This window comes from Oratosquilla oratoria, chromosome 3 (genome assembly GCF_046742065.1).
Source record: "Oratosquilla oratoria isolate Oo_2021 chromosome 3, ASM4674206v1, whole genome shotgun sequence".
Lineage (NCBI taxonomy): Eukaryota > Metazoa > Arthropoda > Malacostraca > Stomatopoda > Squillidae > Oratosquilla > Oratosquilla oratoria.
Genome location: NC_134779.1, coordinates 39,757,176 through 39,783,453, shown reverse-complemented (window position 1 = coordinate 39,783,453; position 26,278 = coordinate 39,757,176). Strand labels below are relative to the sequence as shown.

General features: G+C 40.9%; 2 protein-coding genes across 2 annotated transcripts in view; one reads left to right on the top strand and one right to left on the bottom strand.

Annotated features, from left to right (window-relative positions):
* The window catches only part of Rcd6 (Reduction in Cnn dots 6), a 44,201-nt gene extending 33,740 nt beyond the window's left edge, over positions 1-10,461 (top strand). The window contains exons 8-10 of the mRNA XM_076172514.1: positions 1,411-1,604; positions 3,138-3,354; positions 9,962-10,461. Of these exons, the coding sequence (XP_076028629.1) occupies positions 1,411-1,604; positions 3,138-3,354; positions 9,962-10,142 (592 nt within the window). The 3' untranslated portion in view covers positions 10,143-10,461. The remainder of the gene's footprint in view (positions 1-1,410; positions 1,605-3,137; positions 3,355-9,961) is intronic.
* A 2,796-nt stretch (positions 10,462-13,257) lies between these two features.
* LOC143017718 (opsin, ultraviolet-sensitive-like) lies at positions 13,258-21,718 on the bottom strand. The gene is made up of 7 exons (XM_076172502.1): positions 21,588-21,718; positions 21,047-21,171; positions 20,447-20,580; positions 19,905-19,991; positions 19,240-19,533; positions 18,780-18,988; positions 13,258-14,639 (listed from the first exon to the last, which is right to left on the bottom strand). The coding sequence occupies exons 1-7, from the start codon at positions 21,716-21,718 to the stop codon at positions 14,375-14,377; spliced, it is 1,245 nt and encodes a 414-aa protein (XP_076028617.1). The 3' UTR covers positions 13,258-14,374.
* Between the last annotated feature and the right edge of the window lie 4,560 nt (positions 21,719-26,278).

Here is a 26,278-nt window from a genome sequence, read left to right as displayed (position 1 = left end):
GGATCAGAGAGACTGAAGTGGATAGAATGCCTTCACCAAGTACATCAACATAAGAGTAGTCCTTTGGCTGAAGAAAGTATCCCTGTACGAATAAAATCGCATGGCAGCAGCGACAATAGAACTAATAAATTTACTCTTTATTTCATTATTATTCTTGGAGTGATCTTTTCTCTAATACAATTCTTATTAAACTGGACAGCCGCTGACGTTCTCACGACCTGTGTAGCTGATCGTTCAAAATTGCTGATTTTTCCCCTCCTAGTTCAATGTACAGTATATATATATATATATTTATATATATATATATATATATATATATATGTATATATATATATGTATATATATATATGTATATATATATATATTTATGTATACATATATGTATATATATGTATATACTACTTTAGAGCATTTATGTTATGTTCTAACAGTATTGTCTAAACTGGGACCCACGTACCCCTGGGGATACGGAACATAGATCATAAGGGTATGTAAACAAACGAGGAACACACACACACACACACACACACACACACGACTCGTGGTACAGTGGTTAGAGTTCCCGACCGCCACTGCGGCAGTCCAGGTTTGAATCCCGCCCAGGGCTGAAATAAATTCAGTATCGCTGCGCTGCGGGTTGTTACTCCAACTCTTGTGGGCGGGGAGTTGTGTGTGTGTGTGTGTGTGTGTGTGTGTGTGTGTGTGTGTGTGTGTGTGTGTGTGTGTGTGTGTGCGTGTAAGGTCACAGCATTACCCATAGATCGGCTCTGAGCTCTTCCGTGAGGGAAATAGCTGTCGATCACGAGTCTAACACGTGATCCAGAACCATGGTGAATCACACACACACACACACACACACACACACACACACACACACACACACACACACAACACCCCCAAAAGAAACATCTCATGTTCTATGACGACAAAAGAGAGGGGGAGTGGAGGGATGAGTACGTGAACAAAAAAGGAACACACACACACACAATTGATATATTATTTGCATTATCTCAGATAAAACTGAGTTTGTTCAGCCTTGGTGGCTGGGGGGGGGGGGCTGTGCGTAACAGTAGAAGGTAATAAAGGGTACAATAGGAGAAAATTTTTAGACAAACTGTTCTAGCATATGAACCAGTACTGACCAGCAACTTAACACAAACTATTCTGTCCGTAGGCTCGCAAGCCTAAAAACATTAAAATATCATAGCGGAAGTGTTCAAGAATAAATCAATACTTTTTCTACGGTTAATTGAATTAGTAATTTTTTCTTTAGCCGCGACAAAGCGATTCTATTTAGCAAAGATAAAACTTTCCGAGGGGAAATGACTGTCAATTCACGGCACGTGCCGAAGTTTAGGTCAACTATCGTATCCTCTGGGAAAACTATCTTTCACCATCTTGCAATTACAGATCGTATTCCTCTGCGTCACAATTGCAAATGACAGCCCCTAATTACGGGGCTGTGCCTGTAGGGGGTTGGGACCCCTACACAAACCTTCCCCTCCATGATACGAGGTCCGAGTTCAACGCTGCTGTGTTCAACCCAAGGAGCGTGGCTCTCTTCACGCCGACATCTTCTCAGATGTTCAACGGAGGACCGACAGGTGGGTGAGAAAGAGTTGCCCCGTGACGTCATGTCTACTAGCCTGATATGTTGGACGTATGACTATTGTTATTATTATTGTTATTATCATTATTACTATTATTGTTATTGTTATTATTATTATCATTATTATTAGTATCATTATTATTATTATTATTATTATTGTGGAGGTGGAGGTAGAGTGTAGATTAAGAGAAGCAAGTGCCTTGGGGTATTTAAAAGTGTAATGAGAAATAGATATTTGGGAATGGATACTAAGAGGAGGTTGTATAAAGGGGTGATTGTGCTGACAGCACTGTATGGTGCAGAGACATGGAACATAAGAGAGAAAGTTCAGATGTATTCGAGATGAAATGGCTAAGAAGTATGGTAGGGGTTACAAGGTTGGATAGAGTGAGAAACGAAGAGGTGAGGAGGAGAGTGGGGGTGGAAAAGAAGATAGGGTGGGTGAAAGAGTATTGGGATGGTTTGGACACATGGAAAGAAGGAATGGAGAAAAATTAGTAAAAGAGCTGTGGAAAGCAGAGGTGGATAGAGTGAACATGAGGGGGCGACCGAGGATGAGATTGATGGATGGTGAAAAAGGGGTGTTGAGCAAGAGGGCGATGTCTGTTGAGCAAGGAAGGGAAAGGACAGAAGATAGGGGTGAGTGAAGAATGGTTGTGTATGGTAGATATTGTGATGAATGGAAGACAGTGGGTTGGGGATGTGGGGGGGGAGTTAGGGTGTAGTTGTGTGTGAATGATATTTTGACGCAGTCCGAAGGGACTTCTCCCCGTCTTGCTGAACTGCTTTTGAACCAAGGGTATGGGCGAGATGCAGGGATGACCCGTCATCCACGAGGAGCCAAGATGAGAGGGAAGGGTGGTGGATGTGCAATGGGTGGGGATGAAATGGATGAGAGTGAAATTATGCCTTTTGAGTTTGAGTACCTCCCCAGTAAGGGGGAAAGAGCCCTTGGTATATGTGTATATATATATATATATATATATATATATATATATATATATATATATATATATATATATCATCATCATTATTATAATTATTGTTATTATTTTATTTTTTTGCAAAATTCAAATAAGTTTTCAGAATATGTTTATGTTATTGTGATATAGTTTAATTTTATGATAACTATACGTCTTTAATCAACATGTCAGGATGATTTTATTAGTGGACCGACCCTTGAAACGTAACATTAGATTTTCGGCTCCATTTGGCAACTGGAACGGTGAATGGGGAATGGAAGTCCAAGAAGTGGATTTTTAGGTTCATATTGCACCCGAGGTCTCTGTATGAAGTCAGTAGATCCTTCACAACGTCATCCTCATTCCTGATCCATAATTCCCCAAAAAGTCTTTGGATTTTTTTTTGGGGGGGGTGGGGGTAGCCTTGCAACTTTTTTCAACATCAGCAACCACTTCGTCAAATTTTTGTCTCCCACCAGCCATTTTCAGTAATGACCTCCACATGACATGACTAGTGTAGCCCTTATGATCTCTTGCCGTCTCCTTCATTCAGTCTTCTTCCTCAGGATCTCTCCCACGCCACACGCCGGGGACGCAGTCGGGGCCGGCCCCCGACGAGGTCTCGAGTCTCTACCCAGACGACTCGATGGACGGCATGACCATCTACCATCACTACCCGACGACGGGGCCGAGGACCCTCCTGCCACAGGGCTACCCCTACATGTACCCGTACCCTCCGCAGGTGCATCCACAGTTCTCCACGCAGAGCCTCGACCGACGGAGGTGAGTGAAGGATGAGCCGGAACATGGGTTAGTAATGTTCATGTATATATATATATATATATATATATATATATATATATATATGTGAATATATATCATATATATGTATATATATATATATATGTATATGTATATATATACACATATATATATATATGTATATATATATATACATGTATATAATATATATATATATATATATATATATATATATATATATATATATACATATATATATAAGAACATAAGAATGAAGGAGACTGCATGAGACCATAAAGCCTACATTAGGCAGTTCCATGTCCATTACGACTTGTCATCCCCATCCATAAATTTGTCTGTTTCTTAAAACAACTGATAGTTTCAGCGCTCACTACATGGTTACTAAGTCTGTTTTGACCGCCCTATTAGTAAACCAATTCTTGCCTATTTCCTTCTTAAATCTAAATTTGTCCAGTTTAAATCAAGCCTTTGATCCACTTGAACACCTCTATTATATCACCCTGCACTCTGCGTCTTTCCAAAGAGTGTAAGTTAAGGTGCCTAACCCTCTCTTCGTAAGGTGAATTTCTGAGCCCATGTGTCATTTTGGTCATTCTCCTCTGTACTGATTCTAGTGAATTGATGTCCATTCTATAAGACGGAGAACCAAAACTGTACCGCACAGTCAAGAATGGGTCTAACTAACGCTAGATAGGATTTGATAATTACCTCTGCGCTTCTATTCGTAACCGTCCTAGCAATGAAACCTAATGCTCTGTTAGCTTTATTCCTGGTACTGATACGCTGTTTCCTGGATTAAAAGTCACGACTCACTAGAACTCCCAAGTCTCTCACTCAGTTTTCACTAAAAACGTGTTATCTAAGCTATATCTATTTTTGGGGTTATGTAGCCCTACGTTTAACACGCTGCACTTTGAGATATTGAAGTTCATTTGCCATTTCACCGACCTTGTGAAAAATTTGTGAAGATCGTCCTGCAGAATCTTGGCGTCGTTTCTTGACCTAATTTGTCGTCCTATTTTAGCGTCGTCCGCAAACTTACTAACATCACTATTAATCCCACTGTCCAAATGGTTTATGTACATAATGAACAATAAGGGGCCCAAAACCGAGCCTTGGGGAACTCCACTAGAAACATTCCCCACCTGGATTTTACACCATTTATGGTGACCTGCTGTTTTCTGTCACTGATCCAATCTCTAATCCATTCTAATACTTTTCCTCCCATGCCGTGGGCTTCGATTTTATATAGTAGTCTCTGGTGGGGCACCTTGTCGAACGCATATATATATATATATATATATATATATATATATATATATATATATATATATATATATATATATATATATGTATATAAATATATATATATATATATATATATATACATATATACACATATTGTATTCAAAGTATATACTGTATATGTATATTATACACACACATATATCTTGGTGTAGCCAGGTAGAATATCTTCTTGTAGGTAGACGAGGTTGAAGGATATTGAAGATTTATTTCTGATAAGTTTCTTCCGTGTATTCTCAATACGACGTACGGTTGACATATCTTGTTCAGTAAGTTTGTCCAGTAATTCTCTAATTATGGCCGACGTTTCAGAACTGTCTTGTTATATCTTCAAGGGCGAAGTTTGGTGTCTTGTTGTGTATGCAGCCTACGTCAATTTTACTGACTCTGTCACCACGAAAGATCAAGACGAACTGTTAAGTATGGGACTCAACTGCCACTACCTTTCGAAGCCACGCCCGCCCCGAAAGCAACTTGAAATAAAAATCCTTCTAGATAACATTCAACAACTGGAAAAGGCAGGACAAGTCAGTACAACGCTTGACCTTCAACTGGGCCTTTTTGCTGAAGCTGGAAAATCCCGAGGATCCCACCACAGTAAATCAATCAGTAAAAATCATATTCTCGCCGCAAAAGAACTACGCGAGGACCCAAACATCACAATCAGACAAGAGCACCGCCTTCATCACCATTAACAAAGAAGATTACATCCAGAAGATGAACACAATACTCAACGATACCACCAAGTTCACGAAAATAACCCGTAATCCAACAGACTCCATCAAAAAGAAACTGAACAATCTCATCTCTAGTATTCACGAAACTCATAGGCAAATACACACCAGGCTACGCGTTCGGCAACATTAAGACACACAAAACCAAGCAACCCTATAAGACCAATCATTTCCCAAGTACCTACCGCCACGTATTCCATACCAAAGAAACTAAATGAGCTCTTCACCCCATACGTCCCAAGCACCTACACCCTCTCCTCAGCCTCCGGTTTCCTAAAAATCTTATGTGACTCCCCTCCCGTGAATGATGCAATCATCGCCTCGTTCGATGTGGAAAGCCTCTTCACAAATGTCCCCATAAACAAGACCATAGACTTCATACTTAAGCGAGTGCACCACAGCAACGAAACCAAACCACTTGATATCCCAGAGAAAACACTGAAGGAGCTCTTAGAAATTTGTATAAAAGAGGCGCCTTTCACCTCACCCAGCGGACAAATGTACAAGCAAATCGATGGAGTATCAATGGACAGCTCTCTAGGTGTACTGTTAGCCAATTTCTACATGGGATCCATCGAGACCGAGATTCTTACAGCTGCCCAGCGTTCTATATACTGTAGATAAGTAGACGATATCCTCGCACAAGAAAAAGATCCCGACGAACTGCAAGACTTAAGGAGACGATTCATAGCAGCCTTCAATCTCAACTTTACGTATGAAGAAACCATTAATGGACATCTTCCTTTCCTAGAGGTCCTTGTCGCCGCCCGAAATGCCGGATTCTTGACAATAGTATATACCAAGCCAACTAATTCCGGACTTTGCTTGAACGGGAACAGCGAATGTCCTAAGCGCTACTTATGGTCCACCATCAGCGCTTATGTCAGCAGGGCCCTTTCCCATTGTCCCACCTGGGCTCAAACCCATCAAGAAATAGACTCACATAAGTTCTTGTCAATAACGGGTACACAAACTCAGATGTCTCTCAAACAATTCAATCATATCTTAACAAATGGTATAACAATGAAAGCAACAACACAACAAACGAAAGCTCCATCAAAATATACAATAAGAGCCACATGTCCACGGAATATAAGTCAGAAGAAATAATTGTCAAGGATATAGTAAAAAAGTACAACCAATCGACCCAAAAAAGCACATCCAACTCATGATATAGTGCACAACAAAGAAGACCGCCCATCTAATTATACCCAATCGCCCCAACACCACGAAAACACCTCTACAAGAAGACCACGTTGTTTACCAATACAATTGCAATAGTGGGGAATGTGGGTCCCACTCGTATATTGGTATGACAACCACAAAACTAACAAGGCTCCTGACATGTCACCTTAGCAGTGGAGCTATTAAATCCCATTTTACTTCCACAGACAACAGATTATTAACAAGAAAAGACCTTGATCAGAACACCACCATAATAGCCAAAGAACAGGATCCCCACAGGTTGCTAACCCTAGAAGCCGTACATATCCAAATAAAGTGGAGGCTTTTCAAACCTTGCCCTCAGTCAAAAGAATGATCCCAAGAAGATCGATGGACCCCAATGCTTCGACCGCCAGGAGAGGTAACCGGAGGTAAAAGATCCCAAACGCTCATTGGCCCGCTTCAGCCAATCGGCGACAACCTCAGCCCCACTACAACCCTTATAATCCACACGTCCCGTATATAAACAGCATACACAACAAGACACTACACTTCGCCCTTGAAGATGAAGACAGTTCCGAAACGTCGGCCACAATTAGAGACAAACATACTGAACAAGATAAGTCAACTGTACGTTGTATAGAGAATATATGGAAGAGACTTAATTAAAAAAATTAATCTTCAATATCCTTCAACCTCGTCTGCCTACAAGATATATATATTCGTGAAGAGCTGGAGTCCAGGAACCACCCTATACGCAAAGAAAGTAAACGCTGAACTCGTCGAAATAAGTTTATTCCTACGTTTACTTTCTTAGGCTATACATACATACATACATACATATATATATATATATATATATATATATATATATATATATACATATATACACACATGCACACATACATACACACACACACACACACACACACACACACACACACACACATATATATATATATATATATATATATATATACATATATATGTATATATATATATATATATATATACATATATATGTATGTATATATATATATATATATATATATATATACACAAATATATAGATACATATGTAGGTATACATAACTGTATACAGTATATACATGAGGATGTTCGTGAGATCCTTCAAGAGTAGGGTTGCGAGGGGTCTCCTGGGCCCTGCCCAGACGCCATGCGATGTTATTCAAGAAAAACAATAATCATCTTCAATAACCCTTTCATCGCAGTGGACCGACTTATGAGTACTATTTTGTCTTCCACCATGTGAATTTATTCAACCGGTTTTATTAAGCTCGCTTGGTATTCTGTAACTGAAAGGTTAACCTCTGTCGAGGGAGGCGCTCTGAGGGTTAATCTCGAATGTCGTCCTCGATGTGGTGGAAAGTGACCCTGAGGCTCCTGGCTACTCGGAGCTCGGGGGATCTTTGAGACACGCGAAGAACACGACAAGGAGGCCAGCCGGCGAGGACACCACGAAGCAGAGGACCTGGAAGAAGAGCCGGCTGGCATGGAAGGAGGAGACAAGATAAACAACGACACAGAAGGCCTGCCGGGAAACAAAACAAGAGGCAAAAGAATTGAAAGATTAGCCGGAAAAGAAGGACCAATACAAACAATGATTCGGAAGGCCAGCCGGGAAACACAAGAAAGTAATTGAAAAAAAAAGTCGGCGGGACGGAAAGGAGGGACAAAAATAAGATTAAATAAGATAGGTGAATAAATAAATGAAAAATAAATAAGATAAAGAATAACACGAGAGGGCGGCCGAGAAACACAAGAAAATAATTGAAAGAAAATCCTGCAGGCTGGGTAAAAAGGAGGGACAAAAAGAAATAATAAATAAAGATACAAAGAAAAAAAAAAGGAAAAAAGGGAAAATAAAGAACGACAAGGAGGACCGGCCGCCAAACAAAAAATAATTGAAAGAACATAAAATGAAATATTTAAATAGATAGAAAAATAAATAAAAGAACAAAACTGATGGCCGGCCGGAAAAGAGAGAGGATCAATATATATATATATATGTATATATATATATACATATATATATATATATATATATATATATATATATATATATTCTCATACGTTCAGGACTCGAACCTAGAACCGATGGCCCCAAGTTCACGTCCTTGCCCACTGCGCCATGGAGCAGCGGCCAAAGTCGCCGCTGCATGGCAGTGGACCGGGGGCCCAGAGGAAGTCCTTCAATGAAACCCTATTTGTCGGGCGGACGTAGTTCAATACCTTATGCCCTATTAGTCGGACTAGACTTTGTTTCTTCTCATATGTTCAGGACTCGAACCTAGAACGGAGGGCCCCAAGTTCACTCCCTTGGCCGCTGCTCCATAAATAGGTTCCTTTGTCTTTTGTTTATTTGAAATGATCGCAAAAAGGTTTATAAAACATTCCACGTAAAAGTTCAATATTGGAGTTCTTGCAGTCCAGATCAGTGAGACTCTTAATTTACAGTCATATGGGAATTAAGATTACAGTAATACAATTACCCGTTACGCACCGCAGTGTATGTCCACGTAAGGTTAGGCACCATCCAACTAACTGCGTCATTAGCTGCGCAGTGTTTTTGTTGCTGTCTGTGGTGCCAGCCATGTCCTGTCCTAGCCGTATCCCACAAACATTATGTCTGGATTTTGATGATATACTATCAATGTTTGTTAAGTGTAAGTAGTGATTGAAAACGTGGTCTCTAGGTTCTCTCATAAGAACATAAGAATGGAGAAGACTGCAAGAGACCATAAGGTCTACGCTAGGCAGTTCCATGTCAGTTACCACCTATCATCCCTATCCATAAAGTTATCTAATCTTTAAAAACAACCAATTATTTCAGTGCTTACTAAATGAGTAATAATTATATTCCATTCGTTAACTACTCTGCTGGTAAACCAGTTATCGCCTCTTTCCTCCTTAAACCTAAATTTGTTCATTACTCCCCAAACCACAGGAATGGGGAAAGGCACACAACGCGAATATTTTGCTCCCCATACTGTGAGAAACATGACACATGTGACACAACAAATATTGGGACCCCAACTTTTAGCCCGGTCACTCACTGCTTGAAGAAGCGTCTCGATATATTTTGTACAAAGTGCCTTCGGAGAATCATGGGGGTATCGCTGGAATGACTTCGTGTCAAACCAGAAACTGTACTGTGAGACTCGGTCTAGGCCAGGTACCAGTTATTCATTTATTTATTTACTTACCCGTTTATATAATTTATATTTACGAGCTCCGGGCTGTGCCCGTCCCGGCTTTGCCTGGGGACTCGGCTTTGCCTTTAGCTGTATTCAGTTGCATTATTAGCATCACCTCTGGACCATTTTCAGATTTCAATTATTACTACGGACTATTATTTTTCATATACTATAATTCCATTCCAGATACATGCGGGGTGACCCCTACCGGAGGGCGAGTTCGATGGACGCCCTCAACCTAAGCGGCCTCGGGCCCCCGAGTTCGCCGGGATCCGCGTCAGGCGGGTACCCGCCCCGGCACGAGAGCAGGTCCTCCCTCGGGGCGGGCAGCGACGACCTCCGTCGCTACAGGGACGTTGCCCTGTAGTGGACGCCCTGGTATTGGTCCTTCTCACGACTCCCTCACTCTTCCTCTCCCTTCCCTGTACGTACTCCCAAGTTCCCCATTGGTGCTATCTTTGTGTGTATAATACATAGCACACGTATCTTCCCCGTCCACGTACTTGTATATACGCACATGGACATACACACACAAAACAAACACACGCACGTATACATATACGAATATCGTTTGTGTGTGTGTATTATGTAAATGTATAAAGGAATATATGCATGTAAATAACAATGTCATGTGACCATTAACATTTCTTCACTAATCTGTAAAAAAGCATGCCTTAGTTCAGTGTATAAAGATGATAATAAATGTGTTAAATATAATCTGGCTTTCGTTACATCTCAAGGAGAGATAGAGAGAGATCCTTGTCAACAATGTGTTGGGTGTGTTTTATTTTTTTATACTACGAAGCTTTTCTGAAATACAAATAAATTGCAACACAACCTAAAAATAATGTATATGATAAATTTCCTCATCTAATATTTAGGTCTCTACTAGGTAAACGAAAATAATGAAAAATATATATAAAACTAGACAGTTTATCCAAATATTACGACCTCTTCCTCCGTGAGCATTGACGGGAGAGAGTGATTGTTTATTGTTATGGAAGTACAACATAGAGTGCAATGCATTGTACTTTCCACTGATCTAGATATAACTGGATCACGGATCGCTGTCGAGATTATGAGGTCGGCGGCAGCCATGATGTTAGTACCAAAACAAAGTCGCGCCACGCGATCACTGATCTGATACAATTACAGTTCTCGGCAGCTTTCGCTCCCATATACATATTCAACGATCATTTTACAATGCCAACTTGTGCTGCATTCAACTGCACCAACCGGAGAAAAGGTGGATGTGAGCAGTCCTTCCACTCGTAAGTAAATTAAAGTTTTATTACCCAAAACATCCCGATACCCATCAACAAATGATGCGGCCATCAGGAGCCATAAAATGTTGCCCACCAACTGTTTTGTTAGGTGTTGTCATGTTAATGCTTTGTATTTATTATCGTAAGAAATAGAGATCTAGCAGCAACCCATTTGTCACGAATGTAATCGTGGCAATAGCAGGATAGATATTTATCATTTAAAAATATCTTATAAGGCTCAAACGCTGTCCAGAGCTGTGTAGGTGTATAGAACCAGTTGTTCTTCCTGATTACATGTGTAGGCTTTTTCTATATTGTGAAGTGTGAGGAATTCATATTAGATGGGCTGAATTACTATTCGGGGCCCGTTCAAAAATTATGTAACGTTTTTTCTGGTGAAATTCGACACCCCCCCACCTCATGTAACATTGCGTAACACTGGGTGTTACATCTCCCTGTATTACATAACACTGATTACAACTAATTACAACTCGGCACCCCCATCAAGTGTAGGCCAGATCCGCCAAACACCCCTCCCCCTTGACTTCTCACCAAAACATACTCATTTTTATTTGTCCTGTGTGAAATTGTTTACGATTGCATCAAAGAATGAAACATGGTATGATGTTTTTGGATTTTTTTGCTCGATATTTATTGCTCGATCTGTTAAGGATATGCTATTTCAGTGCATAATTTATGACATAAATTAATAAATGAATATAAATAACCATTATTAGCGTTGCGTAGCGCTGTTGAAAACACCCCCACATCCTCGTAACGCATCGCATCTACCATGCACCCCCCCCCCAGCGTTACATACTCTTTGAATGGCCCCTTACATGTTCACCACTTTAATGCGATATTTTACTATTTGAAACAATTTAGATCATAGATATGGCAATTTCTCTATCTTTCCACATGTTCGACACAACCCCGGATTCTAACCACATCGTCAATTTGATCAAGTATATCGTCACGTGCTTCTGCAAAATCAGGCTCCATCATATCTCCAAATTATATTCTCAAAAAGTAACCGGTGTCAAAGTGAGGAAGGAGTTATCAAAACTTGTTTTATTCAAGCACCAATAACGATAAGCAGTACAGTAATCAAATGTTATAGGGATATTTATTCCGTTAAATGCTAGTATAGATCTATTATTATCCCTATAATATTTTGACTATATATCATTATCCCATTTGTTGTCTGTGTAACATTCCCTTGAAGTTATAATATATACTGGAATTATAATTTGTCAGTGCCAACTCATCCATATACATGCACAAGTTTATGTATATAAATGGTTATTTCTGCTAGAGGTAATAAATATCAATATATTGTTTTATTGTGATGATGCTATTTTGATATACACCTTGTATATGTATGTACGTACGTATGTATGTATGTATATGGAGGGCCCAGCAGCGACGAATTGTGTGGCCATTATATACCCAATCATGCTTGGATCACAGGCCACGAGAGTAACACGACAGCTCCCATGACACTGATCTAAAAATGGTGTTATAATGACCGGCGGAGCGGTTCACACTAGCTGTTTTGGTACTTCCATTATGGCGGCCATGTCCCGCCTGCCGGCCTCACTCCTGGGGCAGCCCACGGCCCGTATACGCTATTCAGGTGTTATATAGATCAGTGGTACTTTCCCGTGTTTCGTAGTCTTCACTGCAGTTACATTTTTGAATTTCAAATATAGAGAAGAAAATATAAAAAACACAAAATGTGGAAAAGAAGAAAAAGGATATTGAGTGAAACAAGCTAGGAAGAAACATGGTATAGAGAATGTGTATAAACAAAAGTGAAGCGGTACAATAATCAACACGAAAACCTGAACTTGTTGATACAGTTTTCGAGCCTAAAGACAGTGTTCGTAATGCAGCAAATAGTGTTTATAAACAAAATAAGGAGAATGGAAATGACTTGCAGAAACAACGTAGTACAAAGTGTGATGCAGTAAGTATTGAAGTTTCTTAGCCGGTTATTATGTTGGTTCGAATTGTGAAAATAAGGATATATTTATAGAATAGTACGACAGTCATTGTAGTGGGTTATATTTTTTCTAGCCAAGCTAAAATATTGCCTAAGGCTAGAAAATACCATTGTGTGTATGAATTACCCATACATCGGGCCATCAATAAACTCTGGGCTCTCCTCCTTCGGGCGGGTACTAGCTGACGATCACAAGTTCAACACGTGATCCATCCAGGTAAACACAAAAATCATGACGTATTAGGTTTAAAAAGGAGCTTTCGCTATTGATAATGGAAATACACAAGACTCAATTTTAATTAATAATTCCTACAATCAATATTTATAGCCTTTATCACCAGATACTAAGACCACACACGAGAATATATTGTAGAATTTCTTTTCTTGACTGTACACAATGATATACTTTAATTCTGGGGCAATAGAGAATAAACGTAGATACTTGCTTCCATGCAATGGAATGTGTTGGCTTGTCATGGGCCCAAAGGTCGCAAATGGGTCAGACAACAAAAAAATACACAAATACAGGGCGTCCCAAAGTTATGTACACACACATTCTTCGCAGCGTTTCATAACACTGAGAATCCCATTGCTCCGTGTTATCATCATCATGCATCTGGACAACGATGATCATCAATTTGAAATTTAAGGACAATTTTATCATTCTCCCCATTAGTGTGGTCTAGTCCAGCTCCCCTCAGTGTTCGCAAACGTTCAAACTAATAACCAATAGCTTCAAGAACGTTGTTGCGAAACGTTTCAAAGAGAGATTAGACACTTTTGGGAAACCCTTTAGATACAGTACATGCACGAGTAGATACAAAATTAGGTATAAGGGGAATATTACAACATTGTTACCAGCGACTGGCTCATCAAGAAGTTTCCTCAAAAAGCTGATCTAACACTTTCAGAAGTTGTTTTAATCTATGTTGTGGTAAAGCCGTCATCCTGGCTTCAATCTTCTTTGGAATCAAAGCATTTTGCCCCCACCTCCAACTTCCAAACCGTATGGGCAGCTTCACACTGGGCAGATTATCGTCAGTTCTCTTGCGTTCGTTTGAGTAGAAACGACTTCGGTTGCAATCTTTCGTCTTCTCGATCCCCCAAATGTCACATTCCTTTCGCGTTATGTACCGAAAAGCTAATTGACGAACAAAGAATGGCTAAAACAATACGAATATTGGACGTACTGTTCAAATGTTCTTAGCGATGACTAGAATGACCTAAGCGAAGCCTTGCTATAGCTGTTCAAATTTACAACAGCTGACGAGAATCTGCCTAGTGTGAGGTCTTCCCTGGAGCTCATCCAATTCACACGTTGAATCGGGCTTAGATCTTGGTGTTGATGGACACAGTCTCGCTGACGCATTTGTTGATGGCGACGCTTTCGTTGACGCACTTGTTGATGGCCAGCGTCTCGTTGGCTCGTGTCTCGTTGACCTGAGTCGTGATGGCGACCGTCTCGTCCATGAGGGTGTTGATTGCGACCGTTTCGTCCATCTCGACCACCGTGATGACTTCCTTGGCCTGGAACTCGACGTTGGTCATCGTGTCGATCAGGGACCCTGTCATCATGCCTCGCCTCGCTCGTAGTCTACGAAGAGGAAAGCCTTTGATAGGGTCATAGTAATTGAAAATAACATTTTCGTGTTGATGGGGGAAATACTTTAGCTCCGCTGCTCTCTTAGTTAAGGAGGAAAAATATTAAATAAAATTACCTCCTTGGAAAAAAAAAACTAAAGAAAGGAGAGAATGTAAGAAGGCAGGAAGAAAAGCATTAAAGAGAAAAGTAAAAAATGAGGAAAAGAACGAGGAAATGTGAAAATGACAAGGAGACTATATATACATATATATAATATATATATATATATATATATATATATATATATATATATATATATATATATATATATATATATTGATGCAAGAGACCGTGTGATTCCAGCTTCTTTAAAGGATCTTTAGAATAAAGAATTATATATCATATTCCGGTGGACAAAAACAACGCTGGGCACCCGTCCTGCCAGACGGGCGTCGAAGAGAATCATCCCCCTAATGTTTATGTTCAGATCCCATCCAGAATCTCACCCACCCCCCCATCTCAAGGTGCAACCCCGAGGGGATGGCATTCGGTCTTCAGATCAGATCCAAGATATTTCACCTTTGACTACCGGCTACTGATCCCCTCCTCTTCCTCTTCCTCATCCCAACTCTTGACAGGAAACAGACTACACTCACACAACACAGACACCAGTCTAATGTATTTTCCCAGAGAGATCTATGGGTGGGCCAGAGGACCGTTGTCGGCCACCGTGAGGCTGCGGATTCGACGTGAATCCTTTGACTGCCCGAGGTTTCCTTCTGATGAATAGAATCGCCCGGCGACATCCGAAATCAAATATAAATAGCTTTGTGTCTGTCTGCATTCTATTCCAGCTGCCGTTAGGTGATTTTATTCATCGTGTAACTGTTCAAAGCATCAGTATACCTAATGAACTCTCCGCCAAGGTAGGAGGGGAGCGAGGGGAGGAGGAGGCCCGTGACGTCAAGGCCGGTCGCTTTGTCCTACTCATGTTGCCATGCAGTCGCCTGAATTTAATTCTTTTTATTCTTATTTCTTACCATTCTCGGTCTTCCTCTCAATCTCACTCCACCTACTCCTGCTTTCCACATTCTCTTTGAGCTCTTTAGCCTTCGTTCGTTCTTTCCGCGTGCCTGAATCATCCCAGCTTTCTCTTTGTTTTTATCCAAACCGATAGCTTTCCTTCCGTCCCCGTTTTCTGTCTTCCATATTTCTCACTCTATCCATTCTTGTGTATTTCTCAGACATTTTACTTATTTATCTATCTATTAATTCAATTACCTATTCATTTATATGTATGTATTGATTTATTTATTCACCTATTTATTCATTTATCCACTTATTTTGTTATTTATTCATTTATTTATTTGTTTGTTTATCTATTTTTGTATACATTCACTCATTTTTTTCTCTTAAATACCAAATTTTTTCACTATTTCAGACTCCTCAGTGTCACCGTTATTACTGTTATCCGTTAATTACCATCATTCCAGTAATCATTACTATTATTACTCTCGTTATTGATACTGCCATAACATTTGAACATTAACGGTTTTTTGTAATAAACGTCTTTTATGATTTTATTCTTCCTTGTGTGAAATACGGTGGGGCAGAGATTGGGGCGACAGTCTTTAGAAACAGCAGAGATTATTGGGTATGACCCCCTTCCCCTCCACACCCTCCCCCAAGAAGATATTTTCTCAGCAATAACCAGCGCTTCTATCCAAACATAAAATAAATTTGAATGACTCTGGTCCGTGGGGGTGCCACGCAAACGCGCGTTATTCTTGTTGAATACTTCGTTACCTATTTTGGTTTCCTCATGAGCCAACCGATTTCGTTCAACCAGGTGACGGTTATATAAACTGTTTTGAAGTACGTTTCGTCTAAGAAGCTGTCCTTGTGAGGAAGAAATGTGGTTTGATTGTTGTATCATGATAAATAGTCTGTGTGGTTCCAAGAAGTCAGTTTATGATTTAGCATACGTCGTGCCAAATCAACCTTACTACATGCCTCTTATATTCCATCTATGAGGTATTTGATTTTTTATTACTATTGTTATTATCTTTAATTCTGTACGCTATGTAGCAAAGGAATTTGTATAGTAATATATATCAACCTTAGTACACGCCTCTTATTTTCCATCTATGAGGTATTTGATTTTTTATTACTATTGTTATTATATTTAATTCTGTACGCTATATAGCAAAGGAATTTGTATAGTAATATATTACGACTCCCCACCCCCATTCAACCTGTCTCACTTGTGGTACCTTGGCGTGGCAACAAAGAGAAAAAGCGCATCCATGTGTCATAGAATTTATTCAAATCGTACTTATAACCCTAAAACGTGATACTCATTATACTATACATTTTCCTTTACTATATACAGAATATAGAAAAGATAAAATAGCACATAGATGGAAAATAAGAGAGGCTGATTTGGCAGAATGGCTAGTTGTAAGTCACGACACCTTTAACCATCTTTGGTAGTATTGTTTCATTTTTAAAATCTATGTAGTATTTGGGATTGTTTGAACGTGCTTTTTATATGTCCAGAAATGAAACAAAATTAAATATATATACTTTGATCACGTGACTAAACCATTTATACCTAACGAATAAAAAGCAAAATATCTGAAATACGGTAGTTTTTATTTTTGTCAAATTTGAAAGTTTTATCATGACGGTAACTGTTCTCGATGAATAAATAACACTTCTATCACCATTGTCAATAATGATATTATCAACATATCTTTCGTGAACGTGATTATCTTTTTATTGTTATTAACGTCATATAAATCAGAAGTGTAGGCGGATCAAAGGTTGAGGCCAAATCATACCTCTCAATCTCTCCTTTATTGCTACCTTCTACCCAGACGACAGTCAAACCAAGATGCAAAAGGTCTTTGCTGAAGGATAGCAAGTCCATAGAAGAACAAAAATAAATAAGAACGCCAAGGTGAGCAAGGGGGCTAGGGTGAGGTAGAATGTGGGTGGAACGAAGCGGAGAGTGCGCGGGAAGAGATGGAACACTGAGAAGACTTCGAATCGCCGAAGGGTACGAGTATACGCCTTTTTTTACATGCAACGTCGATGATAGAGGCTTCGAATTAGATGAAGGCCTGGACAGGTGCAACGGTTATAGGGAAGGGATTTGGTGGGGAAATTTGGCGAGAATGTAGGATGGGAAAAAAGGGAGGGGAAATAGGCTTTAGGGGGTCACTTGGTTAATAGGGAGGGGGATGAGGAATTAGGGGACGAAAAGGGATGTTGGAGAAAGTGGAAAGCGGCTTTGAGTCGAAGAGACATCTGCTGCACTGATCACGAAATAATTCATTGCTTGATTATTCATACAGATCGTTTCATTGAATGAAAACCCACAGGTATAGTGTTTGTGTAGGTCTGTTTCTACATAGTGTCACAAGCTGATAGGAGGTGGAAGAGAGAGTTGTCACTTGTGTGGGATTCAAGGACGATTGGTGGGGAGATGCTTCTTCATGATGTCCCTATCGCAGGATCACCTTCCCACCTTTATAATAGAATAGCTTGACGCTCATTACGAAGGAACCACAGTCAAATTGACCAGAATGCATAGGTTAATTAGGCAATAAATAAGTAGATCGAAAGCATTGTTTCTCGTAGTTGAATTAAATAATTTTACGACAACCAGAATAGATATGTTATCATGAATCGAAATATATTGTCTTGAAGTGCTTTATATATTTTGTTCTGGCAGATCGTAGCTTTGACAAAAATAAATAAGTGAATAAATAAATACATTAATGAAAATAAAGAAAAATCAATGTTGCCTTGCTTCCCCTCCGTCTCCCTTTCTCTCAGCTGAATTAAAAAATGGAGCCTACCAGAACAAAATATTCAAAGCTCGCCTTTTTCTTGTCAGATAGGAATCATCTGCTGCCAAGTGATTTAATTAGTCTTTATTGTATTATTAATGTTATGAACAAATCTAAATGTAGAGATTGTGTCCACATTTTTCTTGAGTCGACATGACGTCATGTCGCACTGAATGACGTCACCCATAAGCGTCTCCCCCCTTTTCACAAGTATAGACATCACATATATAACATTTTGTCAAGACTGGTAGGATGATAATCTTGAATATTTCATACAGATATGAACATTAATTACCTTCTCTCCTGTGATCGTTTGAATCCGTAGAGAAAAGGATTCATGCAAGCGGAGATTTTGCAGCATATGGCGGGAATCATGCAGGTTTTTGGCGTCAGCCAATCACGGTTCAGGAAGGTAGAGCAGACGACAATGACTGCGTACGGCGTCCAAGCCAACACCCACACTAGCACGATGACTGCAGTTTTCCTTGTCAACCGCCTCTCAAGCTGTTATTTGTGGTTGGAAGGAGGAAGAATGTCAGTGTTCGTTGTCTTTTTGGTGTGTAGTCGTTATTTTGGTGTCGCTGTCAGCGTTATTATTGTCGTTGTCGTTTCTTTTTATCACGGTCATTACTGTCGTTGTCGTCATCATCATCATCATCATCATCATCATCATCATCATCATCCAATTTGTCCCAAAAGAGAGACAGACAGAGAGAGAGAGGGAGGTACTGTGTGGTGGGGGGGGGTCTCCAAACCTTCATTTTCGCGTCCATGTAATGTGGCCATGTGTCCTGAGAGGCGGCCGCCGCGGCCGCTGTGGCCACCCGGAGAGAAGGAACCTGCCTCCCCCTACTGCTGCTGGGCTTGTGGTCCCCTGCCACTGTGGCCAGCTGACGATGGGACTCCCGAATAGTAAGGAGAATGGAGACGTAGCTCGAGACAATGACGATCATCGGGAAGAACCATGCGAAGACGACGATAGTGATGACGTAGCTCCTCGAGGACCAGTCCTCCGACAGGTAGTCGAACGTGCACGACGTCAGGAACCCCTTGAGGGAGGCGATGGCGTTCGTGAAAGGTCGCGTTTTTTTTTTTTTTTTTTTTTTTCTTTTTTTTTTTTTTTTTTTTTTTTTTTTTTTTTTACCTTGTTCAAGGGAGATGTTAAATCTGGACGATTTGCTTTCAGTTTGATCTATTGATGTCATATTTTGTTTATTTGAAATATTGGTTTTATTTGTCGGTACTGTAACAAGGCAGTATATAAGTACATGAGGTATGTGTTGTCTCGCCGTGGTTGTTCAATATACACATAGACGGGTTCATGAAGCAAAGGTTAACGAGTGACAGGTAACAAAACACATCCTCTCCAAACCATCACACGATTTCACATGACGACCTGACCTGACCTGAATTGACCTACCTCGAACACGAACCTGTTCCAGCCCATTAGCGGGAACATCATGAAGACAAAGCCAAGAAACCATGATAGGATGAGCAGCGTCCCAGCCTAAATGTAAACAATAGAACGATATACAGTGTGAATGAATAGATGAATAGATGAATGAATTGATAGATAAATAGATAAATACTTAATAAGTATATAAACAAATTAATAAGTATATGGATAAATAAATAAGAATAGATAGATAAATAAGAACAAATAAAAAAAATAAAAAGTTGTATTGCGTCAATAGGTGTCTCAGGCAAAAAAGTGACACCTCGCATTATTCTCATAATATAATAGTTAAAGAATATATAAATAAAAAAATGTATGGCGTTGATAGGTACCTCAAGCAAGACAAGTAACGCCTGATTTTGATCCTCATATAAGGAACTTGATTAAGGGGGTGCGACTCGGTCAAAAGAATGACTTTATAGAGACAAATTCGCATCACCTTCGATCACGGAAGAAGAAGAAGTAGAAGAAGAAAACCATTCGATCCCTTTTGCCCCAAGACCTACCTGTCGAAGGGAGAACCTGTTAGTGTGACGGAAAGGATGACTGATGGCCAGGTAACGCTCGTAGGCCACTGCTGTCAGAGTCCAGATGGACCCAAGACCAGACAGCGCCGAGAGTGCGCCGTACATCTGACAACCTGCGAAGAGGTGGAGGAGGGAAGCCATTGTAAACAAAGCCCATCATAACCCCTTTCAACTATGCAAATAGATAGATAAATAAGTAAATAATAATATTAAATTAATAAATTATTAGACAGGAAATAATGTAAAGGATAAGCTGGAGGTTAGCACGAAGGTTATATTAACTAGCCCAGCTAATATCCCTTATCTAACTGTCATCCCTAGGCCCGAGAACAAGAAGAGCCAATGTCAAAAAATTACCCTTTTGAGATAATCCTACCAGGGAACTGGAATTACATGTTTCTATCTCACTGATCATTGACTTTGGCTCAGAACAGAGTGCTGATAGGACACTGATAGAAGCGTGGAATTCCACCTCCCTGGTAGGCTTATCTCAAAAGGGCCATTTTTTGACATTGGCCCTTCTTGTTCTCGGGCCTAGGGATGACCTTGGGGGCGGTGACAAGGAGCATTGGCACGTACCGGTGGCACCCAAGAAGGGCCCCTGCATTGCACTGTTGACGACGAAGATGGGCGTCTTGATCATCATGAGGACGTCGAAGACGGCAAGGTTGCTGATCAGCAGGTTCGAGGAGGTCCACAGGTATCTGTTCCTGAGGGACAAATGCAGACGTGATGACACACACACACACACACGCGCGCGTATGTATACATACAGTATATATGTATTATATATGTCATGTACTTGTGCATGTATAATACATTTATGTATATGGATGTTTAATTGTATGTGCATATGAATACGTATATATACATGTTTATATGTATATATATATATATATATATATATATATATATATATGAATATGTATATTCATTTGAATATCTATATGTTTATGTATGCATATATATATATATATATATGTGTGTGTGTGTGTGTGTATGTGTGTGTGTGTGTACATGCATATGTACATATATATGTAAATACATATAAATAGGTACTGTATATGTATATGAATATATACATACGTATATGCACATAAACACACATACATATCCTTACCTGCAGAAAATGGCAAGGTTGACCAGGTTGGCGACTACGCCCACGAGACCGATGAGGCCATAGAGCGCCCCGAAGGCCAAGTTGACACTCGCCGGCGGGGGTTCGAACCGCCTCCAGTGCGGGTGGATCATCCTCCTGCGAGGGGAGGAGGTCACCAACAAGGTCAAGGAAGGTCAGTCGTTGGTCGTGGGTCGACCCTGCAGTAACCTTGGTAAATAGTTCATGCATGTGTATGCACACGAACACACACACATACACACACAAGATTGATAGATATATTGCAAGAAAGGAATGGCTGGGCAGACTGTGCCTTCCTGGACTTACAAAAGGCATTTGATAAGGTACCACACAGAAAATTACTATATCAACTGGGAACAATAGAAGGCATACATGGAAAACTATTGAATTGGATGGAGGACTTCCTACATGGAAGAAAAATGAGAGTGGTGCTCAGAGACAAATATTCAAAATGGGAAGAAATGAGTAGTGGCGTCCCACAGGGGTCAGTACTAGCTCCGGTAATTATAATGTTTGCTATATATGAAAATGACATGGAGGAAGGCATTGAAAGTTAAATGAACTGCTTTGCAGACGACGCAAAAATATTAAAGTGAATAAACTCCGAAATAGACTGTGACTCATTGCAGAGTGATCTGAACAAAGTCTCAGAGTGGAGCAAGAGATGGGAGGTAGAATTCAACATGAAGAAGTGTATAATTGAATTTGGAAAAAGCAAAAAGAGAATATCAGGACAGTATAAAATTGATGGAAAAGAAGTAAAGAAAGTAAATTCTGAAAGGGACCTAGGAGTAATCATCACCAAAGAGATGTCGCCAGATAAACATATAAATAAAATAGTCGGAGAAACATACAATTTATTGAGATCAATAAAGGTGGCCTTTAAATACCTGGATAAGGAAATGATCAAGAAAATATTACAAACACTGATAAGGCCAAAACAGCGCTGATATGGTCACCCAGTACAAAAAACAATATAAGAAAATTAGAAAGAATACAAAGAGCAACGACAAAGATGGCCCCAACACTTTCAAACCTGACATGTGAACAAAGACTGGCCGAATTGGAATTGCCAACCCTGGAACAAAGAAGAGAACGAGGGGACCTACTAACCATCTACAGAATTATGAAAGGAAAAGAATGCCTTGATATAGAGGACTTATTAAAGTGGGAAAGAGGAAAAACAAGAGGACATGCAATGAAACTCAAAAAGGATAACTACAGAAGAGACCTGAAAAAGAACAGCTTTCCACACAGAGTGATAGATATATGGAACAAATTGGATGAAGAAATAGTGTGTGCAAACACAATACAAGAATTTAAGAACAAACTTGATCTTGCGAGATACAAAAAGGGTCACCACGAGCATAGCTCCCCTTCCCGTATAATACAACTAGGTAACATACACACACACATGAGGGGCCATCTAAGGATGAAATGGATGGATGGGGTAAAAGGGGCATTGGGAAAGAGGGGAATGTCTGCTGAGAAAGGACGGGAGAAGACAGAAGATAAGGGTGAATGGAGAATGTTTGTATATTGATGATGCTGTGATCCATGGATGGAAGGGTAGGGGGTGGGAGAGTATGTGTGAATAATAATTTGACGCAGACCGAGGGGATTTTTTCCCGTTTTCTCTTTTTCTGCATGAGGGAACAGAGGGGGGGGGTCGCCGATTAAATGAAGCGGCCTTGCTGTGAATGTGCTGTGCCTTACCACACTGGTTCTGAAATGCAGGAATGACCCGTCATCCAGGAGGAGCCAAGGTAAGAGGGAGTGAGGGAGGTTGAATGGGAGTGGGGATGGAATGGGTGGGAGAGGATTTTATGCCTTTGATTTTTGGCTACCTCCCTTGTAAGGGGGGGAAAGACCTTGGTGTATGTATGTATGTAGAAGATTCTGAAGCCATTTAATCATCACGTCCGGCTTCTGGTTGGATACTCACGGGTCACGTACGCTTTGGTCGCTGACATAGAGCTCTGGCCTCCCATAGAACAAAGAACCTTTTCACACGAGCTAGAGAGGTGTTCTCGAGAACACGCTCGTAGTCTCAGAACACTTTTTTCACACCTAAACATTGCCCGAAAGAGAGAGAGAGAGAGAGAGAGAGCTATGCCACCCGTTTGCATTTGAGGCTCACAGCTCGATTTGTTCATATGAGTAAGTTTGAACACGTTTACTCTTAAGATTATTTTTGTAAATGGTCATAGATTTGGTGACGGAAAGCCAACCTACCGGGGTTTAGTCAAATTATGAAAATGCACCTCAAAACATATAGTATATTACAGTTGCCTTTGAGCTTTTCTGCATCTCAGCCGTTAACCTCCCATGCGAGGTGGCTAGCTATGGTAGCCTTTGTTGGAATCTGGGATTTATAGACCATTTAATGTCCGTTCTGAGGTCACGCGTTGGATTCGAACCCCACCCACCCCTGACTCTGGTGACGTCACTCAGTCATAGTCATCCCTGTACAGGATTTACACTGACTTATTCAGTGTTGTATATAAAAGAAAAATAAATAAACAAAGAAATAGAAAATAAATGTTATATGTGATGTAATGTTCTTATGTGGCTAATCTCACGCCTTCAGTCAAATGTACACCAACTCATGAACTTTTGTCTTAATTTCTACTTATTAGTCTTACAATGAAGCATTGCCCACCAACCAAATTTGTATGAAATTGACAGTTGCCGTTTAGTCAGTTAAAAGAAACACGGCTTTTTCAGGCACACGATAAAGCTGGAACAGGAGCCTTTATATGCAGTCAAGTTCCAAAGTTCGACGACAGCTTCCTCGTGTTCCTGTCTGATTACAGGTTGCCCCTTGACCACTGTACCACGTGACAAATATTCCAGATAATAACTAGTCTCAAAAGAAAAAAAAAAAATCGTCCCATCGAACTTGTCAGCGAACTCAGAAACTAAGGCTCATTTCACACGTATCGACTATCCGCCGTGCGCGGTCCACGACACGACGTAGTGATCTGAAATACCAATGGGTGTATTTGGACGCTTTCACACGTCACGACCACCACCACGTGTGATACCGTCCACAGACACCCATGGTTATCTGGGAGCAAGACGTCGTATCGTGGACGGCGCACGGCGAAAAGTCGGTACGTTTGAAAGGAACCTAACCCTCCTGTATCCAACGGAGAGCCTCCCGCAGTACCCGAGACTCACCTCAGTTCCGGCGACGCTGCCACGGCAGCATACTTCCAGAGTACGTCGTCCTCAGAAGCTTCCGACGAGACCAACGACGTCGTGGTGGAGGAGGAGGAGACCTCCATCCTGAAGGAGAAGTTGCCGAAGTTCTGCTCGAGAACGGGAGATTGCCCTGGAGAATCGAACTGCGGAGATGTGATGGGGTGGAAATGGCACCAAACCTCACCGGAGGGAACGGCACTCCAGAGCATGACTCGTCGCCAAAGAGGCACCGGGTGGCACTGTGTAGTGGCACTGCGTACTCAACCACTCACAGCCACGGTCGTCTTAGTCTGTTTGTCGCCAGGCGATTTTATTCAGACTAGGAAACCTCCTATGTACAAGAGAGACCTTATTCGGCCTAGGAAACCTCCTACCTGACGTAATGTACAAAGAAGACCGGCCCTTTAAACCCGTTACAGTTTCAGAGATCGTTACAACTGTTACGGACCGTTATATTTGTTACGGGCATAGGGGCCGTTACATTCGTTACAGGCTTAGGAATAGTTACATTCGTTACGGGCTTAGCGACCGTTGGGATTGTTACAGGCTTAGAAACCTTTATATTTGTTACGGCCTATAGGGACCGTTACATTCGTTGCGAGGTCAGAGATTAAGTCATTACGGACTTGAGTGAATAGCATACGCCGGAAGAGGCTGAACAGCGACTGAAGTCGTCACCTTTGCCCTGTGAGCTTGAACCAATCAAGTTCGTGACGGACTCTTACAGACCATGGGGAACCGTAAAGAGGAAATAGATTAAGTAATATGCTATAAAATATGAAAAAAAAACGAGGAACCGTTGGTTTTCAGGTTCTGAGACGGTTGAAGTTCGTTACGGCCGTTGGGACCGTTATACCCGTCGCTGGGTTTTTGATATTTTTTAAATCGCCACTGGGTAGGGAGACCTCCCGAACTGCGAGGACCTTCGAAGTCGTCTCAGGAGTGTGGTGGTTGAGGACGACGTCTCCTGAAGGGTGAGAAACCTTAGGTCGGGTCTCACGCCCTCAGTGTCCTGAGCCTCTGAGGTTGGAGACCTATTAGGAGGTGGCAGCACCTTCAGAAACAACCTCTAGGGCCACACGACACCACAGCACCGACTCTTTGTTGACGTGCGTTTAAAAAATGTGAAGAGATGTCTATACGTGTCTCAGGGTGGCTGATGTACGATGTCATAGACTTTTTTCCAGGATAACAAAACAAGCACTGTGGTTGACTTCGGTGTAAACAAACATGGGGGCTTAGAACAGGAGGCGCTCAGCAGTCACGCGCAGCACCTTAGGGACCGAGCGGAAGTCTTTGTGCTTGCGAGGAGAGGAGGCAGGGGTCCAAGTCGAAAATGCCACAGCGCCAAGATAAAGATAAAAAAAAGGTCTCGCGGATTCACACGAGGTGAGGTTCCTTTAGCTGAATAAAATTTCCTGAAGGAGGGGTGTGTGGGGGGGGAAGGGGGGGTTGGCACTTGGGGC

What these genes read in the sequence shown, in the direction of transcription:
- LOC143017718 (XM_076172502.1), bottom strand. Translation starts at nt 21,718, where the DNA reads ATGATCCACCCGCACTGGAGGCGGTTCGAACCCCCGCCGGCGAGTGTC. An exon ending in ACAGGTTCTCCCTTCGACAG is followed by an intron (nt 19,992 to 20,446) that starts GTAGGTCTTGGG and finishes GTTTACATTTAG; the next exon opens with GCTGGGACGCTGCTCATCCT. An exon ending in GGAACAGGTTCGTGTTCGAG is followed by an intron (nt 19,534 to 19,904) that starts GTAGGTCAATTC and finishes GCCTCCCTCAAG; the next exon opens with GGGTTCCTGACGTCGTGCAC.